This window comes from Podarcis melisellensis (assembly GCF_964234715.1).
Source record: "Podarcis melisellensis genome assembly, chromosome: 3".
Taxonomy (NCBI): Eukaryota; Metazoa; Chordata; class Lepidosauria; order Squamata; family Lacertidae; genus Podarcis; species Podarcis melisellensis.
The window spans coordinates 24,781,441-24,802,237 of NC_138530.1; the positions used below are offsets into that span (position 1 = coordinate 24,781,441).

At 41.7% G+C, this 20,797-nt stretch overlaps 1 protein-coding gene across 4 annotated transcripts in view; it reads left to right on the plus strand.

Moving 5' to 3' along the window:
• Positions 1-20,797, plus strand: part of HHAT (hedgehog acyltransferase) — a 190,088-nt gene that overhangs the window by 134,988 nt on the left and 34,303 nt on the right. For 3 of the 4 annotated variants that reach the window (XM_081904132.1, XM_081904131.1, XM_081904133.1), the window contains one exon: positions 11,930-12,074. The exons of the other annotated variant lie outside the window; for it this stretch is intronic. In XM_081904132.1, the coding sequence (XP_081760258.1) occupies positions 11,930-12,074 (145 nt within the window). The remainder of the gene's footprint in view (positions 1-11,929; positions 12,075-20,797) is intronic. 4 annotated transcript variants of the gene reach the window in all.

Sequence of the window (20,797 nt, forward strand, 5' to 3'; positions counted from 1 at the left end):
ATATTTCATGTTTGGTAACTTCCAGATTGGGCTATTGCAGTGCACCCTACATGGGGTTGCCCTTGAAAACGACTTAGAAACTTCAAATGATCAAGTGGTCTTTGCTTTGAGATATATTTTTAGGGCCCACTCTAGTTGTGCCTGTGATTTGTCTAATCGTGATATCTGTATATTATTACCTCCTGGATCAGAGAGAACATGCCAGTTCCTTACTGGGGATCATGAGTAGGGGAGAGCCATTTCAGTTATGTCCTGGTGGTGGGCTTCTCAAAGCTATCCGGTTGGCCATTGTGGAAATAGAATACTGGACTGGATGTGACTTTGGTGTAATCCAGTAGGCTTATCACTCAGAAAACATAATGGTGCATGCAGAGTGTGACTGGACAATGAAACAAATGGGCAGTCCCTGCTTACACAGGGGTACATGACCACATCAGCAGGCCTTGTGTGTACACTGCTGGTTAGAAGGTCTGTATCAATACATATACTTTTTTTCTTCTGGGTAAGCCCATTTGGAGACTTCCATATACAGTGGTACCTCGGGTTAAGTACTTAATTCATTCCGGAGGTCTGTTCTTAACCTGAAACTGCTCTTAACCTGAAGCACCACTTTAGCTAATGGGGCCTCCTGCTGCTGCCGCGCCGCCGGAGCACAATTTCTGTTCTTATGCTGAAGCAAAGTTCTTAACCCGAGGTACTATTTCTGGGTTAGCGGAGTCTGTAACCTGAAGCATATGTAACCTGAAGCGTATGTAACCTGAGGTACCACTGTACATTAGATTCTCCATGCAAGCATCTAGACCAGGGGTCAGCAAACTTTTTCAGCAGGGGGCTGGTCCACTGTCCCTCAGACCTTGTGGGGGGGCTGGACTATTTTTTTGGGGGGGGGAGAACGAATTCCTATGCCCCACAAATAACCCAGAGATGCATTTTCAATAAAAGGACACATTCTACTCATGTAAAAACATGCTGATTCCCGGACCGTCCATGAGCCAGATTCAGAAGGCGATTGGGCCAGATCCGGCCCCCGGGCTTTAGTTTGCCTACCCGTGATCTAGACTTAAGCAGATACCCAGTGTAGGTACATTGCACATTCTCTTTCAGTCATGGGGTTTGGAACTCAATTCTGTGTTATGTTCAGCAGGCTCCACCCCTTGACAGCATTTAAACAGCTCTTAACAACCATAGTGGGACGCAGGTGGCGCTGTGGGTTAAACCACAGAGCCTAGGATTAGCCAATCAGAAGGTTGCCGGTTCGAATTCCTGCGACAGGGTGAGCTCCCGTTGCTCGGTCCCTGTTCCTGCCAACCTAGCAGTTCAAAAGCACGTCAAAGTGCAAGTAGATAAATAGGTACCCCTCCGGCGGGAACGTAAACGGTGTTTCCGTGTGCTACTCTGGTTCGCCAGAAGCGGCTTAGTCATGCTGGCCACATGACCCGGACGTTGTACGCTGGCTCCCTCAGCCAATAAAGCGAGATGAGCGCCACAACCCCAGAGTCGGTCACGACTGCACCTAATGGTCAGGGGTCCCTTTAGTAACAACCATACTGCTGCCTTTCATAGCTAATCTGGTTGTGGCTGTGGGTTGTTGTTTTTTCCTATGGGGAAAAAAATGGTCGTCTGTCACGGATGCTTTAGCTAAGATTCTCTTCCAACTCTTAAGATTCTATGATTTTATGATCACGTTCATTCATGCTGGCTTTAGTTAACTTTTTGCACTGTTTTGAAATGTCTGCATTTAACTTTGTTTTAAAACTGCGCTATGCTTTAGATGTTCGTGTGTGTGTGTGTGTGTTATTCTTTTTATAAAGCACTCTGGGTTTGAAAATCAATCTGTAATTTATTTTAAATGAGTAAAAATATAATTAAATAAATCTTCGTGCCGGAAGAGCAATCCCCAACAGACCAGAAGTAAAAAGAACCAGGACACATACCACTTTTGCAGCAGTAACTGAGTGATGCAAAAAGCAAGCATCAAATGAAACTACGTGCAGATGACTCATCTTAAGGGGTGACTGAAAAATCCATCTCAAGTTTTTAAAAAAACCACCACAACAACAACCAAAAAGCCAGCTTTATAATTTAGTCTTTGGAGAACAAGGTTAGTCATTCTCCTCTTAACTATTTAGCCCATTTCTGAATCAGTGAAAATAAGTTCTGGGGGAAAGCTACGGAGAGCTTACCTTGTAAACATACAAATAAATCCAGGCTTTCTCTTTAGACAGGCATCCCCACCACCACCTCTTAGGCGCGATTGACTCACTCATGACCGTATATATGTGTGATGCCGGGAAAATAAATAAATAATCTTATTCTAACCTGAAATGGTGGGAGAGTGGTGGAAAGTCCTTGTCACTAGGTCAAAAGTCCAGGGGGGAAATGGATTCCAAGGGCCCCAAAATGGTGTGAGCAAGTTCAACAACTGTTGGACTTGAAACTGTTTGCATTTCAATGGACTCCCCACTTATGTGCATGTGTGTAGTGTGGGCACTGCTCATTTTGGTTCCACCCACCACTGGCATGGTTATAACCATAGTTTAGAGGTATCGGGCCCTAAGGAAGTCGGACTATCCTCCACCAGGGCCAGGGCCTTTTCAGTGATGGCTCCGACCTGGTGGAATGCTCTGTCCCATGAGGCTAGGGCCTTCAGGATTTAACCGCCTTCCGCCGGGCCTGTAAGACAGCTGTTCTGCCTGGCCTTTAATTTGAACTTAGCCTGATCTTTTATTTCCCTTCTCTCCCCCCCCTCCCCCCTTTTATGAAGATTACCATCTCTGGGACCCCACAGCTAATTTCCCCCTGGCCTCCTTGCTGGCCCAAGTAGGACTAATTTAGCCAGCTAGCCCTGGTGACTATCTAATGTTTATTGGATGGATTTCCCCCAAATTGATTTTTGAACTTTGAATTTTATTGAATTTTATTGTTATTCATGCTTTTATACTGTATTCTATGCTGCTTTTATGTTGTATTAAGTGTTTTAAATTTGTTGTTAGCTGCCCTAAGCCTGGGTTACTGAACCGGGAAGGGCGGGGTATAAATAACATTTTTTTATTATTGTTGTTAATTATTATTATTACCTGTGGGGCAGCACACCCTCAGGCTAAAAAAAAAATCACCTATCCCTGACCCTAAGGAATATATTAATTACTGTATCTGTTTGGTTAGTGATGGGATGGTTGAAAAGTAAAATTTGAGGCTGCCACTATTGTTTAATGAATGCCTGAGACTGCCGTAGATTAACACTCACACTTTTATCGTCTACAAGTGACTATACAACAGCCCTAACAAACACACAAATGCAGATCTTGCTTGTGTTTCAGTCCTAGGGCCACATTTCATCACAGCTTTCTCATCACAGGTTTGTTGATCAAAAATCATTGCCTGTAATTGCTGTGTCAGGCAGATGAGTCAAGCAGTGATAAGTCTATTTGGCACATTTGTTTATATTTATGGATGGACGTTGACCCTACACCCCACACACCCACCCCCTCTCACAAATATTCATGCTTTCCAAAAGGGCAACTTTCACAGCAGCAATCAGAGCTCATGAAAATGCAACGCAACACGCTTTAATAGTATTTATTAAGTGGTACTGGATTATCAAGATGCTCCGCAGCTGTCTGTACTTTGTAGTGTTCTTACTGCATTAGGAAATATCATCCAGCAGACAAGAATGTGCAAGGATTTCAACTGTCTGATCAAATGAACAGATTGATTTATAGGCACTTGAAGCACAAATAGTTTTGCTTTCTCTCTTGATTGTCCACCCTTCTCCTTTCGCCAGTAAATTACTGCTTCCTCTGAGCCAGCTCCAGCAAAATAAATGCCCAGGCACTCCCATATTTTCTTTCTGTGCTTGACATGTGAAGGATATTTGAAAGTTAGGTCATGATAAGAAGCTAAAGATGTCAGCGGAGGTCATATGTGAACGTCCATAAAAAATACATCTGTTTAATTAGAAAGGTGTATTTAAATGGCACAAGGCACAATAAAGAGATTATTTCATTTTTTTGTAGGGGGGGGTAACGTTTAAATGTTGGATACCCATTTTAAAAATTAGTCCTATTAAGATGTTAAGGTATTTACCATTTTTTTGATAGGGGGGAAATCAACAGATGGTGCACTTTTTATGCAATTAAACTGTTTTTTACTAGAACATATGATTTAATACATTTTAAATTGCTGCTTTTGATTTTTATGCCTTCAAATTCTGTCCCTCAATGGACACTCAGTGAACACAGGAAGCCTCACCTGATCTGGTCATAGAAAGGGTTAATAGATGGACAGCTTTTTCATGATTCCATAGGTGGAGCTGCACGCCTGTTCTTCATTGGTGGGATGATTTTGTATGGGTAATTCCACAGTCAGCTTTGGCTATGTGTTGCTGTCCTCCTCTAAGGAAACTACTGCTAATGACAAGTGGGGAGGGCACTGCCTGTGGGACTTCCTTTTTTTTAATAAATATTTATTAAGGTTTTTAGAAAGAAAATACAATATTAATAAACATTATTGCTTTGTTTTAACAAAGTTTCATAATATTCTTGAACTTCCTCACGTCTCCCGCTCCCATTTACATCTTTAATAAGTTTTGTCAAGCAAATTATCATCTTATTTCCAAATCTATAGCCACATGCTTAAATACCGTAAAGAATTCTCCTATTAATTGTTTCTCTTAATCTCTCTTATCCTCAATTCTTAATCTATTTTAATGATGGCCAATTATTTATAACCAAGCATCCTTCTTAACATTCCACTAAATCACAATATTTCTGCAGGTAGGTCTTGAATTTCTTCCAATCTTCTTCAATCCTTTCTTCTCCCAGGTCTCGGATTCTGCCAGTCATCTCCGCCAGTTGCATATAGTCCATCAGTTGCATCTGCCATTCTTCCAGTGTGGGTAGATCTTGAGTTTTCCAGTTCTTAGCGAGTAATATCCTTGCTGCTGTTGTTGCATACATGAAAAATGTTCTATCTTTCTTTAACACCTTCTGGTCGACAATGCCCAGAAGAAAGGCCTCTGGTTTCTTAGTAAAGGTATACTTAAATACCTTTACCTGTGGGACTTCCTATGGCAGTGGTTCTCAACCTGTGGGACCCCAGAGGTTGTTGGACTACAACTTCCATCATTCCTGAGCTCTGGCCTTGCTAGCTAGGGGTGATGGGAGTTGTAGTTCAACAACATCTGGGGACGCACAGGTTGAGAAAGGCTGTTCTATGAGCATCTGGTTGACCAATGCAAGTAGAGGATTAGTTGGGCTTTCAGTCCGATGCAACAGCCCTCTTCTTGTGTTCTTATGCTCTTGTTGCAGTTAGTTGCCAAGAAGAAAATCTGGCAAGTGGTGACCAAGGAAGAAGGCATATCATGCAAAGCAGATATGGTCCCGTGCTATACCTCCCACAGAAGTCTGTAATTTTGTGCCTTGTCGCAAACTGAGGACACCACTCAAATTATTAGGCTCAGGGAGGCTAATATTCAGATATAAAAACAATTGATTGAGATACAACTTAAAAACAAGATTAAAATGCAACATTAAAATGTGGCCTCATTTCGGTAGGAACTCAAATCAAAAACTTTTGGGGGGATGAAAACGTCAAGTCTTCACCAGGGCCAACGATCCAGACTGATCCTACGTGGGCCAGAAAAAAGCCAGGGAAGTCCCCAGATAGGAGTTCCATCACAGAAGGAAAAAGGAAAAGAGAAGGAGGGGGAGGGGAGGGGATCAAGTAGGCAATTGCAGCAGCATGGTGACACTGGCTTTGCATGAGCTGGTCTGTCTCCCCATTTCTGGTTAATAGCCAGCAGTAACCAAATGGTAAATGAATGGGTCCATCCCTCTTGTACCTCCAACCAAGGTCTGCTGCTGTGTGTCCTTGCATGAACTGATGGCATCACCTTCAGGAGGCCAGCATTGTGGTGTGATGAAACCATGCCCGGTTAGTTTTCAGTGACTACTTCTCAACAGTGGCAAACTGCTTCATGTAGTCGCAGCTGGTGATTAGGACATTTACAGATGAACCACTAGTAGACAATGATCATAATCCATACAGCCTTCAAGGTTGGAAGAAATTCCACTGGGTGATTTATTTGTTTTCTGAATGAACAGATCACATTCACCCTAGGATTAATGCTGTTGACTGATGGCATTTTATCACGACATGAAAATAACATGTACCCACATTTACAACTTCTGCAGTAAGATATTTCTTCTGTGGCTTATATTGTCACAGACATCTGCAAAATGAATTTGAATTCCTAGAGCACCTTCCAGGATGGCTCCCTGATGCCCCTCTTGCAAGGGATAGGATTTTTGGTCCTGCGGGGAATTGCGTGCAATATCTTCCTTCCACAGAGTCAAAGCCACTGCTGAAATTATATGTTGCTTTCTGTTATTATCTTGTTTGTTTTTGTGATGTGAGTCTACTGCAAAATATTCACCAACACTTCTCACCTGGACAGTGCTGACTCACACACTCTAGATTGAGTACCAGGAGTGGCAGACGATCAATTTACACCATATTTCAAGCACAGAAAAGGAAATTATAATGGTATTTTTATACCCACGCCTTCCATTCATATGGCAGCTTAACCCTTCCGTTTTCATCACATTCCAGACTGCCAAACTTTTATCCTTACATCGACTTGTGGCATTTTAAGTACTTTGGGCATATCCCAAAGTTACCCGTGCCATATATGAATTAATGATACCCTGGAAAACCTATTGAAGATAGGCCTAGATTGATGATCTTGGTTTATGTTTGAATGTGGACAAATGATTTGTCTCCGCATACAGAACCACTGTTTGATCCTATCAGTATCTATACATCTGTCAGTAGAATATTTAATAACCACATTTAGCTTCTTTCCTATCGCGTTTGGAATGTTTATGGATTGTTCATAGGTCGGGAGCTTCGGCAACTGTAAATATTAAGAAAAGATGTTGAAAATGTTTTGGATTGACGGAATAAATGTCTGTGTACAGATATCAGTTATTCCTGTCTTCAGTTTTGAAGCTGTATTTGACTGGTGATATATAGATGTAGATATAGATATATATAGGTATAGATGAGCTAAGAAGGGTAAGTCACTTTGTAAAAATATAATGCATGTTTGTTATTAGTGCTGTTTCTCATACTCAGTCAGAAAATTGATACATAAGATGATAATGTCCATGAAATAATAAAAATGTGCTTTCCAAATCCATATTTAAAAGTTATACACACACACACACACACACACACACACACACATGATAGTTACCCTACTGTGCTTGAATAAGTCCCTTGATATCCCAGTTACAGTGGTACCTTGGGTTACATTACCTTCGGGTAACGTAATTTCGAGTTACGAATGCGCAAACCCAGAAGTTTATACTTCTGGGTTTTGCCGCGTGCACATGCGCAGAAGCACTCTGCACACTTTGTGCATGCGCAGAAGCGCTCTATCGCACCATGCATGTGCGCAGAAGCGTTGCCTCTGGATACGGACTTTTCGTGGTAAGTACGGACCCCCGGAATGAATTAAGTTCATATCCGGAAGGTCCACTGTATTTTTATGAACTTCCTATAACAATACATTAGGATTGGAGTGCATGTTGCCCCACTGCTTGCCACAAGACAAGTTTGGGGTCCTTCAGCCAAGGGAAGGTGGCTTGAGTAGAAACAAAGCCCTGATTCTGCTTGGCAAGATTTGAACTGATGTTTGGCTGAGCAGGATTTCTCGCCTATTCAAGCACCCCTGCTTGAACTCTCATGACACCCCAAGGTGGGGTATTACTAACAAATAATTCATGTAAATAGCACATGCTGGCCCCATCCTCCGGTGTTCCCAACCTTGGTCCCTCAGCCTCCAAACTTGATTGGAGGTCTGAAGGTTGTTTTTTTTACTGTGTTTGCTAGAGTGTAAGTAGGAACCACAGTACAACTCAAGATTCAGGGTTATGACCATCCAGATGGTTCTACTTGTGTTCAATGAAGTGCCAGTAAAAGCCAGTGCTGGGAATGAACTAATTCAGTTTAATGGAGTACACTGAACTAGTTCAAAATTTAATGAGCTATTTTTGAAGATAGATCCCATACTAGCCAGGTGAACTAAAGGTGAATTACATTCATTTTGGGGTAGAACTCTGAATAATGTCTAGCTCATCTTCATGTCCATACCCTTCACCCATTCAGCACTGAGGCCCAAATCCTTAGCTTGCTTGCTTTCTTTCTTTCTTTCTTTCTTTCTTTCTTTCTTTCTTTCTTTCTTTCTTTCTTTCTTTCTTTCTTTTTGTAAATCATTTGGACATCTCTGAAAAATTTAGAAAACCAAATGTGGAGTCAACTTTCTAAGGCTTATTAGGCAGATATGGGGGCACTGCTATGGCGAAGGACACTTACTTAAACAGGATTGCTAAGCAATTAAAAGGAATGAATGTGAGGCATTTTCTGTATCTTTTTCTGCTGAAGAGATTAACTCTCTTCAAACAAGACCTGTTTTCAGTGAGGATAACAGGAATACTGCAAATGGTGCCTTGTGCCTTTTACAGCTGTGTGGCTGGCACAGTAAACAAGGGTAAACTTTTTCCTGTATAAAAATACAATTACAAGGAAAACTTCACCTGTTGACATTTTCTCTGTCAGACATCTTTTTACTTGTTTATGAACCCTGATTTGGTTTGGACTCTATACGTCAGCCCAGCGGCTTGCAACATACCAAAAGCTGAAAGAAAATGGCTGTGGATGAACTTTTTATGAAGGAAAAGTTTATTTGGATGAACTTGAACTGAATTAGTTGGTTTTGTAAAAAGGTGGACTTAAACTCAGGGCTTTTTTCAGCTGGAACACACTGGAACACCGTTCTAGCACCTCTCAGGTGGGTGCCATTGCCATTCTAAGAGAACGAGGGAGGTGTTCATGGTGAGTTCTGGCACCTCTTTTTCTAGAAAAACAGCACTGCCTACACAAATATTATTTTCTGTCACAAAGTAACACTTGAGCACGGCTTCAGTTACCCATCACAACATTTTCCTCTGTGAATGTGGGCTTCTCTTATGCAGACATCAACTTATGGATGGTGTACCTGGGATCTGTGCAACTTTGGGGTCAGAGTCAGCCCCCATTCCCCCTTCTACACAGAGAGCCTTTCATATGGATAACATGAGAAGAGGACTTAAAGCAGCAATTAAACCAACCACATGAATGGCATTTCTTACGGTTTTGAAACATGTAATTTAGCAGTAAACTATGGCTAGTTTAACCCAGTTCACTGCAAGGCTAGTTTAAAAAAAAATCAAATAAAAATACTGCAAGTGCAATAGAGGGCTAAATGTGTTTCCAGACTGTTCACTCTAATATTAATGTACTCTGTGGTTGGTGTCAACCTTGTAATAAGAAAGCTCTGAATGTTTTATACATGCATAACATTGAAAGCTTCACAAACATGGCCAAGGGTATGTAAAAAATGTAATAAATTATGGATTGCTATCTTTGAAACAAATAGAAGTAGGAATACTGTTGCTTGCACATATTAAATGGCAGCAAACCTATACTTGCTTACCTGAGAGTGAGTTCCCTTGAACATCTGAGCAGATGTGTCTAGTTCTCTGCTGTTAAGTTTAAACATACCATATTTTTTGCACCATAACACTCACTTTTTTCCTCCTAAAAAGTAAGGGGAAATATCTGTGCATGTTATGGAGGGAATGCCTACGGGTGGCATGCCTACGGATTTTCCTCCTCTAAAAACTATGTGCGTGTTATGGTGGTAAAACCTCTGTTTCCAAAGTTATTTCATTTGATTTTTTGGAAAACAATCTGCTAACCCAGTGATATGAATTCTTAGCAGCTTTAATAGAGGAAGGTATATAGTAATATTAATTGGATCCTTCAATAAAAACAATTATGGTAGAAGAATAATCATAAAGCTAAATTATGGAGACAAGAAAGGTATTTATATTTTGAGTTAACTTCCCTGTGCTTAATTTGCTATGTGAATTTAATTTTTCCTACTCACGCCTCTTAGCCTATAGTGACTTCTGTGTTGCTGTTTTTGAAATGCATACTGATTATTGTAGTATTGAACATTCAAGCTGTCAAACACAATCCAGACTCCCTGCTCATGAAAAAAGCAAGAACATAAGAAGAGGCCTGCTAGATCAAGCCAAAGATCCATCTTGTCCAGGATTCTGGGCTCACAGTGGCCAACCAGATCATAGAATTGTAGAATTGAAAGGGACCCAAGGTCCAACCCCTGCGGTGCAGATGCCTGTCAAAAGCTTGCTAGCAGGACTTGAGTGATTCCCAGCAACTGGTGTTCAGAGGCATACAGCCTTTGGCAGTGGAAAAAAGAATGTCGCCAGCATGGCTAGCAGCCATTGAAAGCTTTAAATATTTCAACATTCAGCTTCACTGGATGACCCCAAATTTTGCTATTATGAAAGAGAAACTTCTCCCTTTCCATTTTCTCCACATCTTGTAACACTATCACCATGCATAATTATCACAGTTATGCACACATGTGCATTACTGTTACAATGGCGAAAGTTAACGCCATTGTAAGTTCCCCCGTTCCAAACAGTTCACAAGGAACTTGGATGAATTTGACTTACGCCACCCTTTTCATGAACTATGTTCTGCTGGGTTGCACAGTTGCATGACTGAGCTGAGAGCGGGGTTGGAATACATGTAATTCTCTCCTTGTCCCGCTGCTGGAAGAACCCCTTTTGGAGACTAACTATGGTGTAAGTCAAGTTCTGCCAGCTGAGTCCCAGCTAAAGTGGGGTGAGCGACTTAGGCTGCCATAGCCCTGGCTGAGTACACATCTCAGTTGGGAAAGCCCAAGATCTGCTGAATCTAAACCCTCTTATCTCAGCAGATCTTGGGTTTGGAGTTCCCTGTTAATTGGTTTGCACAATAACCATACAGTTTGCAAAACCAGTGAGTTGTCTGGAAATATAGCTGCTGTATGTGCTCTGAAACTTTCTGTGTAGTACCCCTGGAAGACAACTATTGACTCTGTTGGGGTGTGTGTTTTTTAAAACCTATATAAATCCCAGGACAATTCCTTTAAATGTGGTGCACTAAGCCAAGGTGCTTTCCAGCATTACTTTCAATGCAGCGGATAATTCTTCCTAGAACGATGCCCTATTGCTGTAAACCAAGGACAGGGAACTTGCCATGCTCCAGATTTGTTGAACTCCCACTTCCACCACCCTCTGCCAGCAAGGCCAGGGGCAGGGTAATGGGATTTGTAGAGTGGCAAGTTCCCCATCTCTTTTTTAAAAATATTAACATTTACAGGAGAGCAAGGGCTTCTCCCCACTCTCACGACTTCACTATACCTATAGCGGTCACCCTAACACCACCATGATTTATTTCTAACCTTCTAGTATTAAGATTTTATTGTTAGCTGCCTGTTTAAAATTTGCTTTTCAGAACCATTTTATTGATATTTTTATGGTTTGCAATAAACAAGAAGTTTACAACGCAGTAACAAAATCTCCACCTGAAAACTTAACAATAAACTGAAAACAACATAACGTCTACGTTATAATACTTGCTATTCCAATATATCAAGAAAAATACCCATTTCTCCATGAATTTATTTGCTTGTATTCTCCGGTAGTAGGTTCGTTTGACCATTTTCACCATGGTCCAGATCTTTTCAATCTCTTTAAAAGTAGTGAGAGGAGCTAAAGTAATCAAATTGATTGCCATCTCTTGATCACTGTCTATGAAAGCACCTTTTATGTATCCAAGCAGAAATGTCTTAGGTTCCATAGGGATTTGTGTTCCTAACGATTCTGATATTATTTCCAAGGGGAAAAAACATCCCTGTATTTGGGGACAGTTCCAGAAAATATGGCTGTAATATGCTTTTACTTCTCCACATGCCCAGCAATTATCCCTTCCTAACTTGTATATTAAATCCAACTTACCTTCTTTTCAGAACCATTTTTTGTCCCCAAGAGGCTGTCGGCGACTCCATGCAGCTCTGGCATCTGTGTCTACCATGTGGTTGATCTTCTCCAACCTTATCTTTCTCGGAGGGAATCATGTTGGCAGAATCTACTGGAACAGGATCTTCATAGAAGGCAAGCTATAGCAATCTGATTTTTTAAAATTATTATTATTATTATTATTATTATTATTATTATTATTATGAGACATGCCTTCCTGGAATTTGATTCAGCATTGCAAAACACATGAGCAGCTTTCTCAGATGCCGTTCCCTGTGTCTTGCACTATATGCTTTTTGTTCAGTTAGTCCTCCTTGTCCTTGACATCATCTCAGCAGTAGTCATTGTAGCATTTCCCCTGGGCTTGTTGGCTTTCAGCCTGAACCTTTGTTATTTATTTTTATTTCAGGCACTTTTTAGAAGCATTTCCTGCTGGTACTTGGCGTGTCCTTTAGCACAATGGACCAGTACAAAAAATAATAATATAAAATCCCTAAAAGCAGACAACAAGCATTAAAGCCAAAGTTGGATAAACTAAGCAGCAGCATTTAAAAAATATTGGGTTGCATCCAACTAAGTTCTACTCTGCTTTGCATGCAGAAAGTCCTATGTTCAACCTGTGACATCTCCAGGTAGGGTTCGGCGCCACTGCCAGTCAATGCCAGTAATACTGAATTAGACGGACCCAATGGTCTGGCTCAGTATAAGGCAGCTTCCAGTGTTCCTATGTAAAAGCATATAGAGATGAAAGAGGAAGTGGGAGAGAGTGTTGCTCTTCCCACTTCCTCTTTCAGTTCACTGTGTTTTTTGAGGGAGAAAAAGGTACCCATCCTTGCTGCCGTGTAACGAAGGAGGCAGTGAGTGTGTATGGGGAGGCTCAGAGATTCTGTGGGTGCCAGGAGTTCTCAAAGGTGCCATTACACCAGTAGGCATCACAGTTGGACCAGCTCTCATGTATTTTCATTTCACACAACATTTTGCACCTTTGTTGCACTTTTATTGTAGCATTAACTTTCATGAGCAGGGGACTATGTCACCAGATGCAGAGAATGTCTAGGATGCCCAAAATGTTTCCTCTCCTCATCGAAGGCACTCGCTGCATCTGTATGCATCATACAGAGTTTTTAGGTGCCTCAGCAATAATTGTTTTTCTGTACAAGTTATGCTGCCCCCATTGTGCAGTAAACAGGATATGAAATATCACTTCTAAGCAATTTGCTGGTCAGACCCATAGTACTGAAAAGTGAAAAACTCAATTTCAAAACTGCTCAGGGCAATGGTACTACATCTTCCTTGTTGAGAAGTAAGAGACATTAAATTACAGAGTGTTAAAAATAATCTTTCTATGACTCTCTCTTTCCTCTGTTCCATTTATGTGAGAGGTAGTTACCTAGAAGAACTTTGCAAATAATAGTTTGTGAGATGGCAGTCTACCACCAACAATTCCTTATTGTGCGGTTCCTTCCCTCCTTCACAGCCACCTAATTACCCATTGCTTCAACTATCAAGGAATCACTACTAGCATCAGGAAAAGCTCTGCACTTACCCATCCCAGAAACACAGAGCAGCATCATAGTTCTTTGCTGTTTGTCTTCCACATTATATAGGGTTGCCATACATGGGCTTCCATACGTCCCAGACATTTAAGCGATTTCTGCCCGGACGCTGTTTACGAGGGCTGAATACCGTCTATGTCCAGGAAACTCCTGACGTATGGCAACCCTAACATTAAAGGCCAAGCAGCTCTATAAATAGAGAGCAGGGAGCACTGGGATTGCAGCACACTATGCTGTAATTCTGGGTTAAAATGTGTGAGCAGCCATTTGCTACTCCTCAGCTGACCTCTTATAGTGCAGGTCCAGATCTGAACTTTTCACAGTTATCCCATTTGTGCATTTGCACGTGTATATTATATAAAACACGTTAAACAATACAGTTGCATGATTGAACACACCAGGGTAGCTTTGGGACCATATCATGTTTTTAGAGAGATACGTAACTTTGTGTTATACCATGCTCAAGTAGAAACGTTATTGCAAGTAGAAACCAATATCTGAAAATTGTCATTGTGTTTTAGTCCACAAATGATGTGAATTTTGGTGTTTTTGTGAAAAGTGTAAGATCCTTCCTGATCGTGGCTGAAATATGTAAAATTGCATCTTTGAACCCGGCAGAAGAAAGGTGATTTTTCTCTTGGATGGGAACTTCTTTATTTTGTCTTCAAATGATCTGCCTTGCCATTTGCAACAGTAGCTTAAGTTTGAAGTACAGCAGAACGGACATTTTATGTTTTGTTTTCTACATAATCAGACCCATCTTTATGAATTAGTTGTTGGCTGCATCGTTACAGATTATGTACAAAGCAGATCAAACACGAACCAACACCATATCAACAGCAGTCTTCACCTGGACATCCAATGTCATCGGGAGGCAAATGACATAGATAGCCTGAGCAGGGTGGTACAGGCAGGGCGGCACTGTTCATACAGCGTGTTGAGCTCCCTATGCCTTGTCCTCCCCCTCTCAGTGACCAGCAGTGATTCATAGCATTGGGAGCAAGAGAGCAACACCACTCTCTCTGTGCCAACCTCTGCTAGGTACATAGCCCAGTTGAAAGAATCAATGTTATTTGGACATCCCAGATAAGGGTTCATGGAACCATCACCATCACTCTCCTTGAGAAGGGTTTCAGCTACATCAAAACTTCCTTGAGTCCCCCCTCCAATGTCTTCTGATGTGTGCCAACCACAACCCTCTCGGCTCAGAAATTTCACTGTGAGCAAAATGCAGGGCAAATGTAGCTTGTAAACTCGGCAATAATAATTCTCATTATAACAAAAGCTGGCTTGGTCACAGGAATGGTTGGATCCTATATCCAGAATCGCTGAGTTCACATATTACAGTAGTCTGAAAGGGTCTTGTCCTTCAGCTGTCAGGATCCTTTGCATGTGCGAATGAAGAACTGGGTGAACAGGCTCATAGTACGAAGGTCTGTTCTTGTTTCAGCCACCTGGCATGTAGCCAAATATAACCTGGTATTTGTTCTGTCTGTTTGCATAGAGCTGAAAAACCAGTCATTGTCATAGGGAAGGTAAAACAGCATTTAAAAAAGAAGATGTACACACTATTTTTAGAGGCAAGAGACGAAAGCATGATTTTCTCCCAGATTACCCGATTGTCTTGACTGCTCAGGGTTCTGTTGAATCAAATGACTTTGGGCAGGCATTGTATTTAATAATGAACTGGAACATTGCAATTTTAAACCAAAGAAAGCTACTTGGACTTGTAAGTGTACAACTTAATCTACGCTCACAGGCCCTGGTCCTGCGATCAGATTAGGGTGGCCCTGTTCTCTTCTTTGCAGAGGACCGTCCTCTGTTTGAAGGGCTGTCAGATGATCGTCCTCTGTTAGGAGGGTCCAAGAACAGTTTAAAGATAAAAGAGCCATCCAATGGGAAAACAACGTCCTTGGAGTTGCCCATCAGTAGCAGCATCTGGGTAGCAGGTGGAGCAGACCCACAAGCCATCTTGCCCCATTTGTCCCCTTGTGGGGAGACAACTGCATTTCTAATAATTGCAGTAATTATTTCTGAACTTGCATCTGTACATGTAGGGTTGTATTCCAGTTCTATGCAACTGGACATCCGCTTGTGAAACAGGACCCCCCCTTCCTCTCCTCCCCCCATGTGTCCCCCAAATTTGCTCCAGAGAGTCCTCCAGACCTGTGGGGAAGAGGAGGGGGGAGTTCAGTTGTACAAGCAGAGGTCCCCTGTGGGAGCATGACAACAGTGCTGGATACAACACATAAATTGGTATATGCAACTGCTATGCAAATCTGTGCCCTCTTTGGCCCAAATATTTGGTAATGCGCATAGGTTGCCACCTTAGGTCAGAGTGATTGCAAATGCCTGTAGTTTCTGGGTCCCCCAAAACTGTCATATGATCTCTAAATTTGCTTCGTTCTTTATTTTACGTGAGCTCATAGTATTCAGTGTGCCTCTTTACTTTTTGTAGAGGACTTTGGCATCCTGGCCTGCAGCTTTCTGCTTGATATTGCAAGGTGAAACATAACACAAGAGAGAAGCATGGTTGTTGAGAAGTAACTGTATATGAAATATTGAGTATGGACTCAAGAAACATTAAATGAGCAATAGTTAGCTTGGGGTAGTGAGCTGACGTGCCTCAGGAAATTTAATAATTGAGATGCCAAGCCTGTTGCTCTGTTCTGCTGAGATATTAATGTTCTTTTCCTATTTTGTTATATAGGCTGTTGTGGTTTGTTTTCTGATAAATGATTGTCAGCTGCCTTAAGGACCTGCTTGAGCCAAAAGAAAAATTACGGATTGAAAAAGTAAATAGCGACGCAAGGCAATAAACACTTCTTTCCCTGCACATACATGTTACTTAGCTCCCTACTTCCAATAATTTATTGGTTGGTGTTTTTACTTTACACAGATTAAAAACAGAGTGCTGATCCGAAAGAGTTCACCATTGGGATTGTGCTTTGGGTGTTGTCCTATTTTGCACGGCTGGCTTTTCACTAATCAGCTCTTTGGGTGGTCTAGTACAGGCTCCAGACTGTGATGTTCTTCAGGTGCTAAGTGGAACGATTTCAGCCTTTTTGTATGCAAGACTCCATACAAATATATGTAGAGAAACTCACACCAAAATCTGCTGGTGAATTTTCATGAGGACTTCTTAAAATCATCCCCAACATCATCACTGTTGCAAACTGATGTGGAAATGTGGGGAAGTGCATTTAACTGAGAGAAACCAACATTGAGAGATTTCCCCATCCATGCCTTAAAGTTATGAGATTTCCCCATCCATACATGCAACCCAGCTATTGGGTCAGACTGGAGAAAAAAATATGTGTGGCAAGGCCTCCACTCCATTCACCAGCTCTCCTGAACTACAAAAAGTGTTGAAAGGTTAATCTTCCACCTGGAGGGGGGCAATTTCTAGCTACCCCTGTCACCACCAAGCAAGCTTGATTTATTTAAATTATTTTTATGCTGTGGCCATCCACAGTGTCTTACTGCCAAGCACAGACACTTGGGATAAGGTGTATCCAGCATGCAGGGCATTTTATTCTCTCCCCATTCATCTCTGTGTGCAATTCCCCCATGCAGTTGGGATCCAGACATGGTAGCCTCTTGCCATGGGCTTTGATTCCTGGATGAGTAGGTGCAATGATGCTCGGGCAAAGAGAAGCAATACTATGTGCAGCCCAATTATGCTTGTACTGTTTAAAAGGATGCTCTTGCTATTTGTATTGCCACATATTCTGGGTGTGCATGTGAACAACAATTATATTTTATTATATTTTATATGAGTTATATTATATTATATTTTATATGAGTCGCTCCTGCTAGAATTTGGATTTTTGAGCAGGTGCCCTGGGCTCCAACCCTTTGCTCACTTCTCTTCCCCCAATCACTTCCCCCAAGAGACAGAAGGAAAGCACATGGGCACACAATTCCTTTTCCCAATGTATCTGGATAAAAGTTGGATCCAGCAGAATTAGGGCTTGTCTACACTTCCACTTGTCCCATGTCTAGAAAGCGTAGGTCTGAGCGGATTTCTGTTTGTCCCATGGCTTTCCCTGGGAAAACTCGCTCTTTGGCACTGAATCAGAACAAACATCAATCCGTGGAAAATCCAACAGACTTTTGCTGTGGTTCAGCGGCAAAGGTTGGGTTTCCCCAGGGGCGGGGCGTGGTGGGACAAGTGGAAGTCTGGATAAACCCTTAATCTGAACCTTGGAAAGCACCATAGAGCTGAAAGATAAAGCGGGAAAGAGTGTCACTCTTCTATCTTCCTCCTTCTTCTCCATGGGGGTGAGGAATGGGGTTACTGGTGTGTTCTTGTTTCTGCTATGTGTTTTGTGTTTTTATCTTGTATTTTTATGCTGCGAACTGCCCTGAGATCTACGGATGAAGGGTAGTATACACATAATGTGCTTTTAAGTGGAGAGAAAGATAATTGCTCTCCCCACCACATGACCAAGGGAGCACAGAGGCTTTGTGAGCACCAAGGAAAGACCTCAAGGGCACCATTGTGCTCACCAATGCAGCAGAATAATATTAAAATCACTCCTGATGTCTTCTCCTACACTCCAGCCTAATCCCCATCGCCTTAAATATTTTATTAGACTAAGGCTGAAACTTGTTTAAAATGTAGCAATTTCTTTGCAAAGTCTGCCTTCCACATATTTGCACAAATAATCATTTGGAAAAAGTGTTTTTGTCTTATTGTAAATTACATCTCTTTGGTGTTTTTTTAAAAAAAGAAAAACACACATCCCTTAACTGTAAGCATCATTATTCTTGAAGCTAGACTTTGACGGAAATTCTACATATATTTACTTTTGTTACTTATCGCCCTTTCCCAGCTGCAGTAAATAACAGTGATTATCCTTCCGGTAGGAAACTGTTCTCTCGTGGGGAGCAGAAGAATGTGGGTACGTTAACCCACTGGGGGTGCAGAAATCAAGCATTTTTAAAAAATCATTTTGAAAGACATTCTAAATGTTAAAAATGGCTCTCCCCCCCCCCCCAAAAAAATTACTGGCTTCTGTTTGTTCTGAAGATGAAAATGGCTCCCATTCTAGTATTTATACGGAAAGCATTATTATTGTGGAGAATAAGGTTGATGAAGGGACATAGTGCAGAGCGCAACTCTGTGGTTCTTTCCAGACGTAAAAGTTTCACTACTAATCTTAATGCTACACTTTTTGGGGAGTAGCAGTCTTCAGTCACTCCCTTCTCCCAGTACCTGCAGTGTGGGGCAGTGGCCAACTGGAGAGTAAGAGTGACACTTCAACTGGAAATGGAGTTTAAAGTGGCCATGGCCTTTATTGGTTACAGTAGAGACACAGGCTTTCAAAATTTTCAAAATTTTACTAATATCTATAAGACCTAGTCTGCAGTGTCTGCCCCAGCATAGAACTGGTTTGTCCAGCCTCCATGTCCCCCCTCCGCCCCCACTGGTACCTATTTTTTTAAAAAGCATGGGCTAATTCAACTCTCAATCAGCCATGAAAATTGAGTAGATCACTCTAAGGTTTGTCATAGTGAAAGAGACTCTGTCTTGGGTTGGCCCTGCCGTTAGGCAGAATGTGGCAGCTGCCTCAGGGGACAGATAAAGCGGCAACGATTTGTCTGTTATTAAAGTTATGGTTTTCTTTTCTTTTAAAAAAGAAGACTGCTTGAGGGCACCATTTGGCTTTGGCTTTTGAAAATTACCAGGATGCAACTGCTCAAAGAACGCTCCTCGCTTTGGGGGGCAGTGGGGAATCTAAGCAGGAAGCGCTCAAAATATAAATGCAAGCTACTGTGTTCAGGCCTAGCTGTCAACAGCCTGAAAAACAGGTTCCCGTGTGGTTCATGACTGCTGCCCCCTCACGTGAGGATTAATGGCCCCTGAAGCACATCTATTCCCTTTTAAGTTCCTTAATTTGAAAGAGTAATTCTCTCTGCAATGGCAGAGGGAAACTCGGCTGGGATGCCATGAAGAGCGCAAAGTTCAAAACAGATCTGATTGCACACAGTGTGCTGAGCTAAAATAAATACCCCTCACCTGCATGAAGCAAGAATTAAAATGGTGGGGTGGGGGGAGGGAATTTATAAATCAGACCGTACAAATTAAAGTCTCCTGGGCAGCAGCAGGCAAGCTACATGGCTGGCTGAGATAGCCAGCGCAGGCAAACTGACCTTGGGTAGCATTACCAAGCTAATCCACACAAGGGGATGAATGATTTCCAAACAATGTCTCTAGTGAGAGAGATTATTCACAAATAGGATTTTCCTTAACACTACGAGAGAGGTTTCTTCAAATCACGCACAAATAAAGCAAGTGTAATTCGAGGCACGATCAATGGGACAGATTCTTAAGTGGTGTTATGGCAGCTCAATCTGCTTGTTTATTTAGGCTTTTAATCCAAGACATCCTTAAAGGTTAAAAGTGAGGTGACTGCATTGTTTAAAACAATTTTGTAAAATGTTAACTGTCTTGGAAATGAACTTACCCAAGAAAATACAGCACTGGTCTCCTTTAACAAGAAAAGAAGTTTACGTCACTTCTGGAGGGTAGTAAAGGCAGTTTTATACATTGTGTTCAGCCTGTAGCTTCATCAATACGTCCATCTGCAGATGGCAGTCTTCCTTTTGAAATAGTCCTCTGTGTGATCAGCTGTTTAAACCACTTCCAGCTGAAGGATAAAGAACCAGGGTGTTGGAAACTGCCCATCCATTGGAACAGCCACGGGTCACAGGTTTCCCTACTATATTGAGTACATTTCTGTCTAAACTATCTTAAGTATTTCTCTCTCTGTGTGTGCAAGTAAACTAGCATATACAAATTTTATGCAAATATATGTCCTTTTTTGGGCTGATGCATTTTCTCTTTGCAATGCATTATATAGCAGCTGTGTTTTGCAGTCAGCCTCTGCTGACTTCAACCACGTTGGTCTGGCTGAGATCAACACAGATTGGCTTTCCTCACCTAATTACAAAAAAAGGAAAAAAGGTCAAGCCATTTCCATTGTCTCCTGAGACAGACAGATGCCAGCCAAAAGCACAAATTGTCGTTGGGTTGTGGGATAGCTCCCAATAACAGAACTGGGCTGACAAAATCTACAACTTTAGCCCAATCTAACTTTTATCAGCCAAAAAGCTTGTTGAGGCATGTGTATGGTAAACTAAATCACAATGACTTGTTTTTCAAATACGCCTTAGTGATATGCAAACATGTTATCTTTCTTTATACAGTGGTACCTCAGGTTACATATGCTTCAGGTTACATACGCTTCAGGTTACAGACTCTGCTAACCCAGAAATAGTGTTTCAGGTTAAGAA